At 47.5% G+C, this 18,550-nt stretch overlaps 1 protein-coding gene across 1 annotated transcript; it reads right to left on the bottom strand.

Moving 5' to 3' along the window:
* Window positions 1-312: 312 nt before the first annotated feature.
* On the bottom strand, window positions 313-17,953 carry TNFSF4 (TNF superfamily member 4). The gene is made up of 3 exons (XM_036272003.1): window positions 17,386-17,953; window positions 2,117-2,165; window positions 313-662 (listed from the first exon to the last, which is right to left on the bottom strand). Exons 1-3 carry the CDS (start codon window positions 17,536-17,538, stop codon window positions 313-315), a joined length of 552 nt encoding a protein of 183 aa, XP_036127896.1. The 5' UTR covers window positions 17,539-17,953.
* Window positions 17,954-18,550: the final 597 nt, after the last annotated feature.

Below are 18,550 nucleotides of genomic sequence, written 5' to 3'. Positions count from 1 at the left end.
TGAGTCTTAAGGCAGATGCTTTTCTTGTCCTGCTGAGAAGCATCCCACGCTTGAGGCGACTGTGAGGGATGGGGACTAGGTGACTGAGCAGAGAGGAAGATAAATAAAGTCAAATGATATGTAAAATAAGTCTTAAATATCCCTGAGTGGGGGTGGGGGAATCTTCTCCTGGCCACATCCTCTGCGGCCGTAGGTGGGGGCTGAGCTGGGACGAGTCCTCCACGCCCAAGGAAGAATCAGCAGAATGTGTCCTGTCCACCCCCGGCGTGGCCTTCCTGCTGGGTGCCGGGCTCAAATGTGGCCATCGGGTCTTCATTCGACACAGAACTCGTCAGGATTTTGATGAATGAGAATTAACTCCCCACCGTTCACCTGGATGTCCTGGCAGGAGGTATTGTGAGTGGTCACATTCAAGTAGACTTTGTCCTTGTAGCCCAGAGGGACCACAGTCATGGAGTTGACAAACGTGACCCAGTGCAGGGAGAAGAGCGGGGGCTGGTTTTCCCGGTAGTGAAGGCTGAGGCTGAGCCTCTGGGAGAAGAAGCCCTTCAGGGAGACGAGATAAAAACCATCACACATGATGGGGATGGCGTTGTCTTGCACCTTCATGATCTCCTCCTTCCTTGGGGGCATGAGGATGAAACCTTTCTCATTTTCACACCCTAGGGAAGGTAGGACAAGAAGAAAAAGAATGATTCCTTAGCACAGCTTTGGGCAACAACCTTCCGATATGTCTGGGAACATGCGGGGAGACAGCGGTAGGGAGAGACGGTGAGAAGGATCGGGGAGGCGGGCACTGAACTCTGCCTGTGGATGGAAGAGGGGTCCGGGTCAGCGCCAGCACCCAGGACAGTTCCTCGTGGGGCTGGGAGTCCGGAGCTGAGAGGTCAGAGATGGAACAGACGCGGACCTGCGGACCTGCCGCAGGAAATGGAGCTTGGAGGTTTCCCTGATTTTCAGAACCAGGAGGGACTGGCAACGGCGGGGCCTCCTTCTTGCCAATAACTTGACAACAACAGAGGGTGCTGGAGGGCTGCTTGGGGGCCCCGCGCACCTCCCCGCGCAAAGCCTCGCTCCGAGTGCTTCCCTCGTTCCTCTCCACTCGATGGAGAAGCGCTCATCTTCACCTGCCCGGGCGCCGCACTTCCCAACAGCATTTACCACCGGGTCATGGGTTTGATTCCCAGGCAAGGGCTCGTACCTGGATGGCGGGTTCCATCCCCAGCCCTGGTCAGGGCCTGGGAGGCAACCAGTTGATGTCTCTCTCTCACATCGATGTTTCTCTCTCTCTCCTTCTCCCCCTCCCCCCTTTCCCCTCTCTCTAAAAATCAATGGAGAAGATCCTCCAGTGTCAGTCCTCGCCCAAGGATATTCTCCATTGATCTTCATATAGAGTGGGAGGAAGAGAGAGAGAAACATCGATGTGACAGAAACACATTGACTGGTTGCCCCTCCCCCCCCCACGACCCAGACCAGGGCCGGGGATGAACCGCAACTGAGGTGCAGGCCCTTGACCGGAGTCGAATCTGCAACTCATTGGTTCTCGGGCCGACACTCCAACGGCTGAGCCAAAATGGCCAGGGCGCACACAAAAAAAATTTAATAAGAATAATTTCTATTCAGAGGGTTCCCAGAAGCATTTGAGGCATCTAAAGGAATTAACACAGTGGCAAGCACAGGTCTGGTGACTAATGATTCCTCTTTTCTCCTCTGCATGCCTTCTTTGTCCGCAGCCAAAACAACACGCAGGGTCCAGCAACTCCAGGATTGAACGCTTCCCTGAGAGGGGCCAGACCGTGTGTGCTGGAGAAAATTAAGACAGTAGAGAGAAGATTCCTTAAATAGATCAAACTTCCTGCCCTGGCCGGTTTGGCTCAGCAGTCAGAGCGTCGGCCGCGGTCCAGAGAGACCCAGGTTCGATTCCTGCTAAGGACATGTACCTCGGTTGCAGTTTGTCCCTGCTCCGGCTGGGGTCATGTGGGTGGCAACTAGTTTATGTGTCTCTCTCACATCGATGTTTCTCTCTCTCTCTCTTCCTCTCTCTCTCCCTCTCACTCTATGCAAAAATGTCCTTGGGTGAGGATAAAAAAAAGATCAAACTTCCAACAGTACTCACGGATATACTGTACTCTGATACTCTGAACTGGAGGGTACTTAGGCGGCACCTGCAGGAATAAAAAGAATACATTTTTAGGGAAATAAAATTGTGAACAAGTGGGATTCACACATCGTAGTCAATGAAACAGTAATGTGGTAGCCTAGAGAGAGAAGGTGCCTCTTGCCAGGGACTTGGTTTTTTCCATGAAGATTAGACACAGACTATCCATCTGGTCCCCTGGCTTTTCTGTACCGTCTCTTAAGCTCAGTTAAGCACATCCTGCTCTTCCGTAAAACATCTAAGATCCATGCTCAGCCCTGGGTAGCTCTCCTCTGGTGCACTGCTTTGGCTCACTGAGTCCCAATTTCCCATTTAGGGTAACAGAGCATTTAATAGTCATCTTGTCGAGAAACCCATTCAGGCCCGGCCGGTGTGGCTCAGTGGTTGAGCGTTGACCCCTGCACCAAGAGGTCGCTGGTTCGATTCCCGGTCAGGGCACATGCCCAGGTTGTGGGCCAGATCCCCAGTGGGGGGCATGCGGGAGGCGGCCAGTCGATGTTCTCTCTCATCAATGTTTCTCTCTCTCTCTCTCTCTCTTTCCCTCCCTCTCTCTCTAGAATCAATAAAGAAAACAATTTAAAAAAAAGAAATCGATTCGGTTGCTGAGATGCGTCCCCTCATGAAGAAGGCTGTGACCGACCAATCCCCCACGGCCCCAGACTCCCAGCTCGCACTCGATGTGGATTCTGGAAGCTTCCTGGCTGCAGTGCAGGACTAAAAGTGCCTTATTTTCAGGGCATACAGGCAATGCACGCTGGTGGGATCCTTCAGAGTTCGGCGGAGGTGAGCACAGCGCACTTTTCACGTCGGGTTTTCCCTCCCTCTCAAGGGAAGGAGCCCAGAGAGTCTCCAACAGCAAGAAGGACGAGAAGCCTGGGGGGCCAGGGCTGCAATAAGCTGCCGGTGAAACACACAACGAAGTCCAGTAAGGAGCAAAGTCTAAACAACGCGAAGCAAAAAAAAAAAAAAAATAGCCAAAGGGAAAATCATGTCCAAAGTCTCCCACTGCGTACTGAAACGGGAAAAGAATGTCTGCAGGGCTCTGGATCTGTCTGAGAGGGTCCGCAGGGCCCGGCCGGCCACCTCTGGAGAGAGGGACTGAAACCCTAAACGGAAGGGGCGTCACTTTTCATGGTTGACCTTTCTAAACCTTTTACATTGTTGTACCATCTGCTGACATCACCGACTCAAAAGGGAACTCGGGAAGGGGGCGGGCTTCCCTGGCACCTGCCAAGAACAACAGCCCTCTCCCGCAGGACGCAGGACGCTTCTTGGCTGACGGTCCTGATGAGCCGCGAGGAGGGGTTTGTCTTCACGCCCTGGGGTGCGGAATCCCTGCCTCCCACTGCCTGGCACACTGGCAGCTACAGTCAAGGGGATTCCTCTGGCCACTGCCCACGCCGAGGAGGAATCCCCTGGTTCCCGAAATCAAAGCACCAGCCTCGCCAAGCTGGGACCCGGGAGCCAACAGCCTCGGAGCCCGAAAGGGGAGACCTTCTGGGCCCTGTGCGCAGGGCTGGGCACATGGGGACACACACGCGCCTCGGTTGACGGGAGGTCTTTGGCTCTTTCCTCTTTCTGAACCGCTGCTCAGGGCTGAACTGGTATCCTTTATGCAATGTTCTGCAGGAAGGCCTCTTAGAAAGCATATGACCCCATCACCCCGATCCCCGGGGTAAACAAAGGCCCCCGCTGTCCAAGCAAGTCGCTCCGGGATGAGCGGCCACTTCCTTAAACTCAGAGAGGCTTGGCTCAGCCAGCCAGGAATCATGTCATCGTAGGCAAGTTTCATAACTTCTCTAGACATCAGTTTGCTCGTCTTTAAAAATTACTAGATCGTCCTGGCCGGTTTGGCTCCGTGATTAGAGCGTCGGCCTACGGACCAATGAGTCACGGGTTCGATTCTGGTCAAGGGCACGTACCTCAGTTGCGGTTCATCCCCGGCCCTGGTTGGGGTCGTGCGGGAGGCAGCCACTCGATGTGTCCCTTTCACGTCAACGTTTCTCTCCCTCTCTTTCTCTCTCTCCCTCCCTCTCTATCTGAACAAAAATGGAAAAACGTCCTTGGGTGAGGATAAAAAAAAAAATTTTTAATTACTAGATCAACATATCACTTTCAGCACTAATTATCCACAATCCAGGTTTCGGAAGTTGCAACCCTAAGTCAATTTTAACAAAAGAGGAAAAAGGCAGGGCCTCCTCATCCCCAAGCTTACGTCAAGCCCTCGGGTCTGACAGCCCTCGTGATTGGATTATTTGACTGACTTTGCAAATCTCCACATGGTTTCTGCAATTCAAAGAAATCTGCCACTGTTTCTGAAGTGCCCTGATGATGCACGGGTGGCAGTAGCCGAGGGGACATCCTCTGAGACCCAGAGGCTGGGAGGCAGCAGGAAAGCAGACCTGACTTCCTCTCTTGGGTAGAAGCTGCTGGAACTCCAGCCTGGGGCTTCCTGTTCCTCCTCCTGAAGGCTGCTCGGCATTAGCAATGGACACACGTCCCCACCGAGCAACAACACCATTCAGACTAAGTATGTTGTGAAATCAAATAAATGGTCCTTCCTCCTGCCCCCTGCCCTGCCATCACCCTCCTCACCCTCCATACCTGATGACCTCATGCCAACTACCCCCGGCCCAGAAACACCCCCACAGGGCCCCGTTCACGGTCCTCCATGGCCCGGCTCCAGCCTCCTGGTCAAACTTGATTGCCACACATGTCCAGCTCCAGGGTCAGATTCTGTTCAAATGGTGATTGCTCAGATTTTATGAATTTGGAAACATTATATAGCATTTCTGAGCTTTAGCTTTTGTGCGTGTGAAAATCAGGCATATTGTCATTGGAATAGTCCCAGGAGATGACTGAAGTTTAAATAATGTGGTAGATATGCACTCAGCAGTGTGCCTGGCGCATGGTAAGCGTTCAGAAGTACTTGCTCCCTTCGCTCTGTCCGGCAAGAATGGCCCTCCAGCTCAGGGCGCTCTGTTGTGGCTACTGTCTTAGCTTCGCTGACGACAGCCCTCAAGGCCAGGAGGGGAGGCTGAAATCTGGGCTCTCTCTGGGCTCTCACAATGAGGTCATGGTGAGACTACCACCCTGCCAATCCGCTGCGTGTGCCAACCTCTCTTCCCGCGCTTGGCACTGAAGTGAATAAAGGAATGGAAAACAATAACATCACCCTAGGGGTTCCTCCGCACTCCAAATTTGAATGGGGAAAAAAAACTACTGTGTAGTATAATGAAAATTACTCCCTTTTCTTTCTTGGCCTCAGCTTCTTCATCTGTAAAAGATAAGGTTCAACTAGAGGGTGACTCCTCATACACTCATGCTTCTAAGACAGTCTCGTTCAAACTTTGGGGCTGTACTTTGACTCTGGTGTGTGGATTGACAGTAGTGTGAGGATGGTGTGGGGGCTTCGGACTCTTCCAGGTTGAAGAAGCCTCATTATGTAGCTTGTCCTTGCACACAACTCCTCTGGGACCTTTGGTATTTTCCATTGTCTTAGTATCTGGAGAAGATCTGAGGATTTTGCCTTTCTTGATACAAAAAAAGACCATGTTTGTGTGTGGGTAAGATAAATATTTTCTGACATTTGCCCTTATAAAAGTATTTGTCTGTGAGTCCAAAAGCAATTTGAAATCATCTCATCACCAATACTGAACAAGATTAAAGTATTGGGTTTTAGATAGTTGTCGAAGTATTCGGATATATCTCAAAATACCCCAGAGGTTCTCCATAAAAGACCTTCCTCAGCCAACCCTACAAGGTTGTCTGTGTAGCACAACTTGGCAAAACCTTCAGCCAGGCTCTGATAAATGCAACTGACCTGACCTGGGGCAGCAGGCCCGTGGACAAGTACAAAGTGGGCAGAGCCGGGTGCAGCAAGGAAGAGTCCGGGCAGGTCCTTGTCCGGCCTCTCTCAGCACCTTGAGCGCTGAGCTGAGGACCAAACGGAAACGTCGCTGTCCAGCATCCTCCTGACCATCCTCTTCCCTACCCCACGTCCATGCACTATCCTAACAGAGCCCTCTCTCTGAACACTTCCACACTTCTTGCCAAAATGGCTCAGTAATGGCTATCCCTCTGTTTACTGATCCTGTCCTCTCTGTCTCAGAGAACAGGAACTTGGGTTCATTGTCCCAGACATTCAGCAATGAACAGATTCCTAAGAGGCATCTCAGGTCTTCAGGTAAACACCCAAGCGAACCCAAACCATCCAGGTGACATGAACACACCTCCAGAACTATGACTGACCAAATGCACCCCACTTCATGTGTCCTCACGGGGAAGATTTTCCTCATATCTGGGTTTCCCTTTCCACGTGAATTGGGGAAGTGCTCAAAGTATAACGACAGAGGCGTCCGCCAAAACATTTCTAAGAACTCACTTCCTCCCCTAGGTGACTGGGTGAGTCTGCACCATAACGTCCTCGTAGCAGTTTTCGTCTCGGAGCAACTGGAAGGGTCGGCTGACCATGGACCCACTGCATCATCATAAATCTACCCTGCCGCAAACACAGGGCGTCCAGTAAGCAAATGCTTGCTGGGCTAAGGTGGAACCCAGCCCCTAGGACAGCCCAGAGCTTAGCTAGTGACCTCACAATCACAGATCGTCTGGCAACGGCTCTCACCAACACCAGGCATTGCTCGAGTTTTGTTTTGTGTTTGTTTTCGATTGTTCCATTCATCCTTGAGCGCAAAGGTTGCCGCAGAATTATTGCAATGGGCATCTTTCAGTTGGGAGTCACTCATTCCCCACCCCACTTGCTACATAAAAAGGAGGCGTTAGTGCCTCGGGAAGGCAACCGAGAAGCACAGGCAGGACATTGGGCTGAGAAGAGGGCCCCAGGGCTTGGCCTTCGGCCAGAACGTGTCCTTTCCCTTCCTCGGTTTCTAATGACCTCACCTGGACGTCCAACCTCAAATAAGACGGTGGAATAAGCACCCTCTAAGGACCCTTCCAGATCAGAGATTAGGCAAATCACAACATTCAAAGGAGAAATCCCAAAGGGCTGGGTGAAGGGAAGACCTTTTCAACACAAGAAGCCCACCTGCGGTCGCAGAAGCAGCAGAGCCCCCCTCCCCACCCCCACCCCCCTCCTGCCCTGGCTCCCTCAGATGGTCCAGGAACAATCAAGAGTCTTTTTAGTGTTCGTGCAATGAAGCTTGTAATAACCCACAGCCTGTACCCTGATGGGAACTGACATTGGTGACTGATAAGTCATCGCAGGGGGATGGTGATGGTGGCGGTGACGATGACATTCACAACGAAAGCCTTCCTGAGAATTCACAGAGAAGAAACAAAGTGCCGAATGCAAAAGAAAAGTAAGCTTACTTGACACTCTCACTCGGGACACTGGCCATTGAAGCTGGTAGGTAGCTTTCTATGAACCTTCTTACTGAAGAACTATACTCTGCTTGGTCATCCAGCACCTATCACATACCATGTTATTGCTTTTTTTCACTGTCTGCTTTAAACCCGGGGTTGGAAACTCTGGGAGAGCAAGGAATACCATGTCCTGCTCACCACCTTTTCCAGGTAACTGACACTCCACAGATACTGTTGAATATGTAAATGCATCAGTGGTTTGTAGTGAGCTGAACAGTATCTCCCCAAATTCGCATTCACCTGGACCCTCAGCATGTGACTTTATTGGGAAACAGGGTCTTTGCAGACGTAATTAGTTAACGTGAGGCCCACTAGATTAGGGATGGCCCTACATCCAGTATGACTTCTATCCTTAAAAGACAAGAAGAGGACACAGAGCTACACAGGGAAGATGGTCATATAAAGATGAGGGCAGGGCCTGGGGTGATGTGGCCACAGCCAAGGATTGCTGGGAAAGAAGCCAGGAAGAGGCAAGAAAGGATTCTCACCTGGAGCCTCCAGAGGGAGCGTAGCCATGACAACACTTTGATTTGTAGTTTCTGCCCTCCAGAACTGTGAGTAAATAAATCTCGGTTGCTTTAAGGTACCTGGTTTTGGTATTTTGTTGTGGCAGCTCTTGGAAACTAAATCCATGATTCACTAGGTACTTGTTTAGAGGGTACAAATAGCACTAGCACATGAAAGTAAATCTCTGAATCAGAGTCTGCTAGAACAAGACGGTTCTGGGGGAAATTATATAGTCTAATCCTCTTACTGTTTAAAAATGAGAGCGAGAGAAAGGTAAAGCTCAGAGAGAATAAATGATGAGCTAGGTCCCCTTTCTCTTCTGTAACATATCACATACACTATGCTCTGTTTTGTAAAAATAACCACTAAGGTTTTGTTTGTTTGTTTGTTTTGTTTTGTTTTTAATTTATTTTTATTGTTGAATGTATTACAGATGTACCTCTTTTTTCCCCTATTGACCCCCTCCTCCCCACTCCTGCCCCCTCCCACCTTTTCCCACCCTGTTGTCTGTGTCCATTGGTTATGCATATATGCATATGAGTTCTTTGGTTTATTTCTTCCAACCTCACCCCCACTCCCCTTCCTTTTGAGGTTTGTCAGTCTAACAACCAATTTGTACTTCTTAATCCCTTCACCTTTTTCACCCATTCCCCCAATCCCTCTCCTATCTGGCAACCAACAAAATGTTCTCTGCATCTACAAGTCTGTTTTTGTTCTGCTTGCTCATTTTGTTTGTAGATTCAATTGTCAATAGGTATCTATTTATTGCTATTTTATTGTTCATATTTTTTTATCTTCTTTTTCTTCAAGAGACCCTTCAACATTTCATAGAATAGTGGGTCAGTGGTGATGAACTCCTTTAACTTTTTCTTGTCTGGAAAACTCTTTATATGGCCATCGATTCTAAATGATAGCTTTGCAGGATAGAGTAATCTTGGTTGTAGGTTCTTGCTTTTCATCACTCTGAATATTTCTTGCCACTCCCTTCTGGCCTGCAAAATTTCTTTTGAGAAATCAGCTGACAGTCTTATGGGAACGCCCTTGTAGGTAACTAACTGCTTTTCTCTTGCTGCTTTTAAGATTCTCTCTTTGTCTTTAACCTTTGGCATTTTGATAATGATGTGTCTTGGTGTGGGCCTCTTGGGGTTCCTCTTGTTTAAAACTCTTTGTGCTTCCTGGACTTGAATGTCTGTTTCCTTCACCAAGTTAGGGAAGTTTTCTGACATTATTGTTTCAAATAGGTTTTCAATTTCTTGCTCTCTCTCCTCTCCTTCTGGTACACCCATGAAGTGAATGTCGGCACGCTTGAAGTTGTCTCAGAGGCTCCTAACACTATCCTTATTTTTTGGAATCTTTTTTCTTTTTGCTGTTCTGATTGGGTGTTTTTTGCTTCCTTATATTCAAAATCAATGGTTTGCTTCTGGGCTTTACCTACTCTACTATTGAATCTCTGTAAATTATTCTGTATTTCAGTTAGTGCCTCCTTCATTCCTGACTGTGCATCCTTCATTTCTGACTGGTCTTTTTTATGTTCTTGAGGCCCTCACTAATTTCACTGAGCATCCTTATAAGGTGTGTTTACACTCTGCATCTGTTAGAGTGTTTATTTCCATTTAATTTAGTTATTTTCCTGGAGTTTTGTTCTGTTTTTTCATTTGGGACGTGTTTCTTTATCTCCTTATTTTGGCTGCCTCCCTGTGTTTGTTTCTATGTATTAGGTAGAATTGCTATGCCTCTGGGCCTATTGTAGTAGGTATACTGTAGGGTCTAGTGGCACAGCCTCCCTGGTCACCCAGCTGGGCCCTCAAGGTGCACCCCTCGTGTGGACTTTACACCCGTCTGTTGTAATTGAGTCTTGATTGCTATTGGCACATCAATGGGAGGGTTTTACTAGGCTGATCAGCTGTAAGGACTGGCTGTGCCCACTGTCTACCGATCTCTGACTACCTTGAATGATCAGCTGAGCCTCAGTTCTTGCGGGTTTTACAGCCAGAAGTGATGGGGATTCTCTTCCTGGCTCTGGAACCCTGAGCTGGGCACCTGGTGTGGGGACCCCTCAGTCCTCAGGGAGGACCTTCTCAGCCGAGGTGTCCTCCTGATTTTTATCTGCCACACGTGGGTGTGGGATGAGCCTGTCCGCCTCCACCGGTCCTACCAGTCTCCATGTGGCTGCTTCTTTAATTTCATAGTTATAGGACTTCCATTCAGCTCGATGTCAAGTGGTTCTGAGTAATGGTTGTTCTGTAGTTTAGCTGTAATTTGATGTGGTTGTGGGAGGAGATGAGACCACGGTTACCTACCCACCATCTTGACCAGAAGTCTCAACCCCTAAGGTTTTATGTGATAGTTACATCTTTATGAATCATGTCATCTACATAAGTAGATTGAAATCTATTTTTTTAAAAGAATCTTTCTTCCCTTATACCAGGTCATAAATCTTTTCCTCAACTTTTCTTCAAATACGACTATGTGAGAAGAAAAGGCCCATTTTAAATAGCCAGGGAAAATTCTTAACACTTAGAGTCACGAAGTCACAAAGGCCGAGAGGAAAGGAAGAAGAGACGGGACCAGCATGTAGACGTGGTCTCACTGTCTAACCCTGCCTAACCTTTCAGTATAAACCCGGACAGGTCTTCAGTGCCTTGCGTTTCCTCCTTGTAATCTGCGCACAAGTATGTACCACCCTCCAAGGCCAGGGGAAGAAGCAAAGACAAAAGTGGGGGAAAGACCTGCAAAAGCAAGAGACTGTTACTGCAAGTGACACCCCGAGTATCCCTTCAGTCCCCCCCACCCCAAAAAAAGCCTTTGAGCTCTTCGCCTTCATCATACCATGTACAGCGGCAGCTCGACACTTTCAGGGGCCTTGGAAGCTAAAACCATTCAACAGTCAACACACAAGTAATTCAAAATATGTTTCACATTACGGAACTGTAAACCAGATGTTGACAACTTATTTCATACCCCCAAAAGGTTTTTATATTTTCCCTGAATGACTGTCTGGATGCCTGTTCATCATTTTTGTCATGTTCATTGTCACTGTCCTCCTGACCTTTGTTGGACAGTTTCTCTGGTTCTTTTTTTTTTTTTTTTTATCCTCACCAGAGGACATTTTTCCATTTTTTGTTCAGGTAGAGTGGGAGGGCGAGAGAGGAACAGAGAGAAAGAGAGAGAAACATCGACGTGAAAGGAACACATCGAGTGGCTGCCACCCGCACGACCGACCAGGGCCGGGGACAAACTGCAACCGAAGTACATGCCCTTAGCGGGAACCGAACCTGGATCTCTCAGGACCGCAGGCCGACGCTCTAACCGCTGAGCCAAACCGGCCAGGGCCAGTTTCTCTGGTTCTTTAGGCTTGTGCCCTGGCTACCTACAGAGAAGCCCAGCCCTGAATGTCCGTCATCTAAACTCACCGGACCCCTCTGTTCCCCACATATACAATGTAGCACTTTGGGAATGAGGTTTTCAATCCATAAGCTCTTATGAAATTAGTGTTGGAAGAATTAAAGTGTGGGTCCTTTGTCCATTTCTGTCCGTCTGAGTATGTCCTTAAATAGCAGTTACATGTTAACAAACCTGGAAAAATTCATTCTAATTAATAACCCACCTAAGGTGCATTTCAGAATAAAATTTCTGCTGAAAATTTCTTACAGTCATCCCCCCTTATCCACTGGGGATCTGTTCCAAGACCTCCAGGGGGTGCCCGAAGCCATGGGCAGCACCAGCCCATGCACACTGTTTATCCCATCTACACCTTTTCACCAGAGGAAGCGCCGTCTGGCTTCTCTCGGGCGTGTCCGAATGGCCAGCGTCACTGCTCCTGCGCTGTGGGCTCATTATCGAGTAACATACGGGTGCCGTGGACACGAGCACTGAGACAGCCCAACAGCACAAGGGGGCGGCGGGCCAGCAGTGTCTAAGCTGTGGAGCTGCTGGACAAAGGGATGGCCCACGTCCAGCTGGACAGCCTGCGATTTCGTCACGCTACTCAGAAAGGTGTGCGACTTAAAACCAATGAGTCGTTTCTTTCCAGAATTTTTCATTTGGCATTTGTGGGCCACGGGGGAACATGAGTAAGTGAGAACCACGGAAGGTGAAACTGAGCACGAGGTGGGAGAGGGGGTTGGGGGCGGCTGCTGCATGTCAGTCACGTTCTCCAGGTTTCCAGTGTTTTAAACAGGAGTAACTCTTCTTCTTCGCTGTTTGCAGCCCGGTCGTTGGAGAATTGAATGAAACATATGAAAGTCAGGGGAGAAGGAAGAGCCAGGGCCAGCTAAGTGTGTCCACTTCCAGACACTGAACCTAGTAACACCTTATACCCTAGCCAATTCTGCCTTATACCCTAGTCAATTCTCCCTTATACCCTACTAAATTCTCCCTTATACCCTAATAAATTCTCCTTATACCCTAATAAATTCTCCCTTATACCCTAGTAAATTCTCCCTTATACCCTAATAAATTCTCCTTATACCCTAATAAATTCTCCCTTATACCCTAATAAATTCCCCCTTATACCCTAATAAATTCCCCCTTATACCCTAGTAAATTCTCCCTTATACCCTAATAAATTCTCCCTTATACCCTAATAAATTCTCCTTATACCCTAATAAATTCTCCCTTATACCCTAGTAAATTCTCCTTATACCCTGAATAAATTCTTCCTTATACCCTAGTAATTCCCTTATACCCTAATAAATTCTCCCTTATACCCTAGTAAATTCTCCCTTATACCCTAATAAATTCTCCCTTATACCCTAGTAAATTCTCCCTTATACCCTAATAAATTCTCCCTTATACCCTAGTAAATTCTCCCTTATACCCTAATAAATTCCCCCTTATACCCTAATAAATTCTCCCTTATACCCTAGTAAATTCTCCTTATACCCTAATAAATTCTCCCTTATACCCTAGTAAATTCTCCCTTATACCCTAATAAATTCTCCCTTATACCCTAATAAATTCTCCCTTATACCCTAGTAAATTCTCCCTTATACCCTAATAAATTCCCCCTTATACCCTAATAAATTCTCCCTTATTCCCTAGTAAATTCTCCTTATACCCTAGTAAATTCTCCCTTATACCCTAGTAAATTCTCCCTTACACCCTAATAAATTATCCCTTATACCCTAGTAAATTCTCCCTTCCATTTTTGTTCTCTACTGCAGCCATGAACTCGCCATTAGAAATCTATATTAAAAAATACTACAGTTATTCCAAAGGATTTTTTTTTTTATCTTAAAACTACAGTAAGGAAAGTTAAGGTTAACCCTAATTATGGTAGGCCTTATGAGATCTGAGTTACTGTGTGTGTGTCTTTCCATTTATGTGGTCATATGTGACATTCCAGCATGATCCCAGTACAAATGTTTCTGTCCTGTTGTGAGTACTTGGGTCAGTACCATATCAAAACTTTTCAGTTACAAAATATTATCACTGTGTAAATAGTGAACAATAGGCAGCTCCCCCCCCCCCCACTGTTTATTTTCTTACACCTGGTGAGCACTTGGCTTCCCCAGAAAAGTTTTCAAATTTTAACTCCTCCAGAAAAGAAAGTAGGCTCTCTGTAAGCCATCTGAAAATGGTTAGTTTTACTGTGGCGCCCCCTAGTGCAGCATGAGATCAGATTCACTTTCTATCTCTGGAAATATGTAGACCACAGAAGAGAAGTGAAATTTGGAGAAGCAGCCATTTGGGTGATTTTTCCTGTATGTTCTTTTGCATAGAATAGAAGGAAGTGTGTTCCCTAGCATGAGTTACAAGACCCTTTCCAGCTTCATCTTCCACTATTTGCCCTAAAAGCACTCAACATCAACCGTTCTGAACAACCCTTCTACCCACAAAGCTTTCTACCCCTTTCCTGACCACTGCCATCCTTCTTGTCTACTTAAAGACTTTGCACTCCTCCTTCAAATATTAGCTCCCTTAGGAGACTCCAAATACTTAAAAACAAACCAGTTCAATATTTCAGATGTTTCTTTGTAATTCCCACAGAATCGCTTAAGAAATGTAAACTCAGTTGCATTGAAAATCATTTCTTTGGATGTCTGTCATTAAAAAAAGAGTGTCTAAAATACTTGTTAGATTGCAATGGGGATACATTTAAATTGAGCTAATCTGAGACAAGATTTTTAAGGCCCCCAAAAAATGCTTCTTTTTCTCCCTAAATGATGCAAGCAAAAGTTGATGTTATAGCCTGAAACTTCATCAAGAAACTGTGTATTCCAATAGGCACAGAACTGGTCAGCTCACTTTCCAAGTTCCTCTACTTCTGTTTTTCCCAGCAGTAAAAGTGATAAGAATGTAAATCTTTAACTGAAATTTGCTGAAGAATGATCACTAAAAGCCCTATAAATTGCTATGATTAGGGTGATACAAAGCCCTGCTTCAACAGCCCTGAGACACATGAATATAATTTACAAATTATATTTCTAACCTAATAATTATATTTGTAAATTGATCTACCTTTCTGCCCTGGCTCCCAGCCGAAGTGACAGTTAAGACTGCAAGCCTTTATAGATATCCAAAGAGTATGTACTGGTTTTGGGGACAGAAGCCTCAATTTTATCGTGTGCACCATGGATACTCTTCTAGCATCCACTTCTTTCCACCTTCTAAATAAGGTATTTTGCTGATCCCAAATAGGTTATTTAGATATGTACACAGTATACGAATAAGTACAAATTACAAACACATGTGCAAATTTTATTTCCTCCAATCCCTCCTTAAGAACCAGGAAATTCATAAGCTCAGACACAAAAATCTGCTTACTTGCATTTTATATTTCTCAAAACATCCTATAACCCTATGAACATACACATAAAGTACATAGTCATAGAACAAGTTGGAAGAGATCGTTTTGATCATTTGATCTAACTACTTACACATGAGAAAAATCAAAGCCCAAAGAAGGAAGTGACTTATACGAGTGGGAAAGGGTCATCTTTTATTTTTCTGACATCCCAAAACAACTTCTGCTCTGCACTAAGTCATCCTACCGTCACCGAGTGCGGAGGGGAAGCTGAGTGTCGAGCGAGTGGAAGAGTTACCTCTGTGTTCTCACAGAGCCCTTCATGGAGGGAGTCATTTTACGAGGCTAAAACTTCCATCTAAGACATAAGGGAAAATTATGATTATTCTCCAAATATCTTTCTCCGACAATACCAAAAAAAAAAAATCCAACTTAACTGGGTGCGGACAAGCTGTTCCGCTCTATTTCAGCATCTACAGATCACTGCGACATTGTTTTATCAAAGTAGAGGCTTTGTTACATCAAGGCCTAGCCCATCCTTCAACCAAACTTCCAAACAATGTTATCCATGAGTTTAGGAAGGTTATCAGTCTGTGTCCCTTTTTCAACCGCTACTCTACATACCTCTCTCTCTCTCTCTCTCTCTCTCTCTCTCTCTCTCTCTCTCTCCTTCCCTCCCTTCCTCCCTCCCTCTCTCTCTGCCACCACCACCATTTGATCAGCTTCCAGGGAGAATCACACGATCTATGTCTGCTGTCTTCCCCCCTAATCAAGTACATGATGAGATTAAATGTAAGGACCCACTGCGGGGCCGTCACCCTGTAACAGTGTAAGAAGTTACCTTAGCTAAAACAGTCTAGCTGAAAATAAGAGAAAAAAAAAAAAAGAAAAGTCAGGCTTAACTGAAGAATTTCAAATACCTGCGCCCCCAAACTCCTGTATCCAGAGTGCACGAGAGCTCGTTTCTGGAGCCAGCAGCTCTAACGTACCTCCTAGGTCTGGGTTTCCGTTTCTGCGCCAGGATCAGAGAAAGCTCCCCGGGATTTAGTGTCCTGGCCACCAGCACTGGGGTCTCCTTCGGGGCCTGGCCACAGCTGGGTGACGTGGCAGAAAGGGCCCCTGTCCCGCTCAGCGCCCCGGGCTGCGGGCCAGGCCCGGCCACCGCGGGCTCTCTGCCTGCTCACAGCCTGGTGGAGTCCACGGGGCCGTGGGTCCTATCTCTCCATCACCAGTGCGAGGACGGTGGCACTGTGGTTCTTGAAAAAGCACTCCCGGGGCTGGAGACCCGGTGCCTGCGCTCAGCTGTTCTATTTTTAGCGGCTCTTTGTTTTCTTCTCGGAAGAGCCCAGTTCCGGTCTCTGCGCATTAGGCTCCCTGCCAAGGGCCCGCGCACCGCCCCTGCCCGCACCCCGAATCGCCTCGCTCCTTGCCCCCGACGGCCCTGCAGAGCGCGGGAGTGTGGCGGCTGCGCGCTGTCTGCAGACTGAGGTCTGCAGCGAGGACGTGAGCCCGCTGTGCAGGGCGCTGAACTCGGCCGCACTGCCACCAGCCTCTCTGCACCAAAATCCCCCGCTTCCGGTGGCGGAAGGCAAGCCCAGGCATCTTCTGGGACTCTGCTCCGCTTATCCTGGCCTTGCTTGAGACACCCAGTCTCTGACTTGTCCTTTAGCAATGAAGTCCCTACTGTCTCCTCTTTACCAGGGACAGACTTTTCCAGCCCGGAGCATCCCCAGGGGAATGAGAATGATCGGCTAGCCTGGACAAGGGGACTCGGGCAGACCAGACAGTCACCTTCCGAGCTCTTGCCTGCAGCCAAGAACGTCCTTAGGGACCTAATAATATTTTCGGGTAGGAACAAAGAAAAAAAAAAAAAGAATGTGAAAGGGATCGGATAAGAGAAGGGAAAATGCAAGGATATCTTCATCAGGTGGGGGAACACAAGAAGAATGCTCGCCCAGCACATAATGTGTTGGTCAAGGGGAAAACAGACCAAGCCAGTACGTTGTGATTAGTAGAGAAAGGCTGTGAGGATCAATATCCCAGGAAGCTGCCAGGGTCAGTGTTTGGCCGTGTGCACATGGACACCAACAGCTCTGCCTTGAGAACCATGAGCTATTTCAAAGAACCTAATATTGATGCCTCCAGCATTCTCGACAAAGCCCGTGCCACCACCTGCAAGTGTCGATGGGTTTTAGGAATACAGTAGCAAAGTGGAACTGAGCTCATTCTTACTTCCTTTCCAGATGAGTTCCCTGACCAGACGCTCCCTAGCAGCATGGGCGGACTAGGCATAGCAGTGGCTCAAAGCTTCCAAGTGGCGGCTCGTGAAAGAATCCCAGTGTTCCCGCATTGCAAAGACAGAGAGGAATCCAGGCTCGGCGCCCCTGCCCTGCCTCCACGGTGCGCCAACACCACTACTGAGAAAAGGGAAGGAAAAAAGAGACCGGAGGGGGTTTAACCACACACTGCACAATCGCCAAAGGGAAAAGGAAAAACAAAACTTCACGACTGGGTTATCAGAGTGATTCCATGGGACCCTTTGCAGCTGTTGGAGCCGCTCTCAGCACGAGCGATGAGTGCATCTTACCTGAGGAGCAAAGAAGTGCAGGCAGACGTAGGTGAGACACAGGAGCAGCCCCAGCCCCTGGACCACGGAGCTCACCAGCAATATCTTGTTGGTCTGGAATCTCAGTCCTGGTACGTTTCTCACATTCTCATCCAGGGGTTGGACCCCTTCCATCTTCACAGTGGGGATGCAAGAAAGATGAGGACTGGGCCAAAGGGAAACCTGAGGGAGAACTGACCTCACCCCTGCCAAGCAGGAGATGAAGACAGGACGTGTGTCAATCAGCAGCACATCCACACAGGTCCTAGGACCAGAGATAAGAGGCAATTGAAAGAGCACAGCGGACTCTCTCAGTTTTAATGCTGGTGCCTTGCAGGCAGGCGGGGAACTTCTTTGTGACTAATCTGAATTTCCCCTTTACTTTCTTTCTTTTTTTTCTTCTCTGGGCTAACAGGGAGTTGTTTTTGTGGCATTCCAGTTCTGATTTGAGTGACTGTGAAATGACAGTCATAAAAGTGTGCTGTTTTCTTAATTTCTCATTGCACCAATAACCAAATTGTGGGTCACTTACAAAGATAAGAATCGTCATCCGTTGATGTGGGAGCTCATCTATCCCTCCCCCCAGGTGTCTTAAATCACAGAAGAGATGGAAGGAAAATGCTGGACGTGGAGCCTTGCACCCACATCACAGGTTTTAGGGGGAGACGCATACGAGTCATTCTCGCAGTGAAAAAAAGAGAAAAGGAGAAGATAGAAGGGTGGGTCGTGTAGAAATAAAGGCGTGAGAGCCTCTCATTTTATTCCATTACAGTATAGTAAAGAAACTAGTATGTAGTGAGCTTCCGCAGTCTTCCCATTTACTCCTTTCACACAAAGTTAGTAAAAACTTCCATGATTAATGTCAAGCAAAGCAGGGAAGCAACAGAAGAGTATCCGCTTGGCTTCTCCCCTTTCTGTCCATTTGACATCCTCCCCAAAGGTAATCTGTGCACAAATGCACGAATAGATAGACTCAAATGAGCTCTGAAAGTTGCTCTTTTCTTTGAAGTCAAGGGTGAACTTGGAAAATAATTCTACCAATTGACAGACACTACTTACCCTTCACCACTGAAATAAAGGACAAGTTCATTTATAGTGTCAAGTTCAAACTGACAAATATTTACTGAGTACATAGGAATAAGCCTAG

The sequence above is a fragment of the Molossus molossus genome, unplaced genomic scaffold (genome assembly GCF_014108415.1).
Source record: "Molossus molossus isolate mMolMol1 unplaced genomic scaffold, mMolMol1.p scaffold_m16_p_20, whole genome shotgun sequence".
Taxonomy (NCBI): Eukaryota; Metazoa; Chordata; class Mammalia; order Chiroptera; family Molossidae; genus Molossus; species Molossus molossus.
Note: the sequence above shows the minus strand (reverse complement) of the source record. Positions and strands in the feature narration are given on the sequence as shown.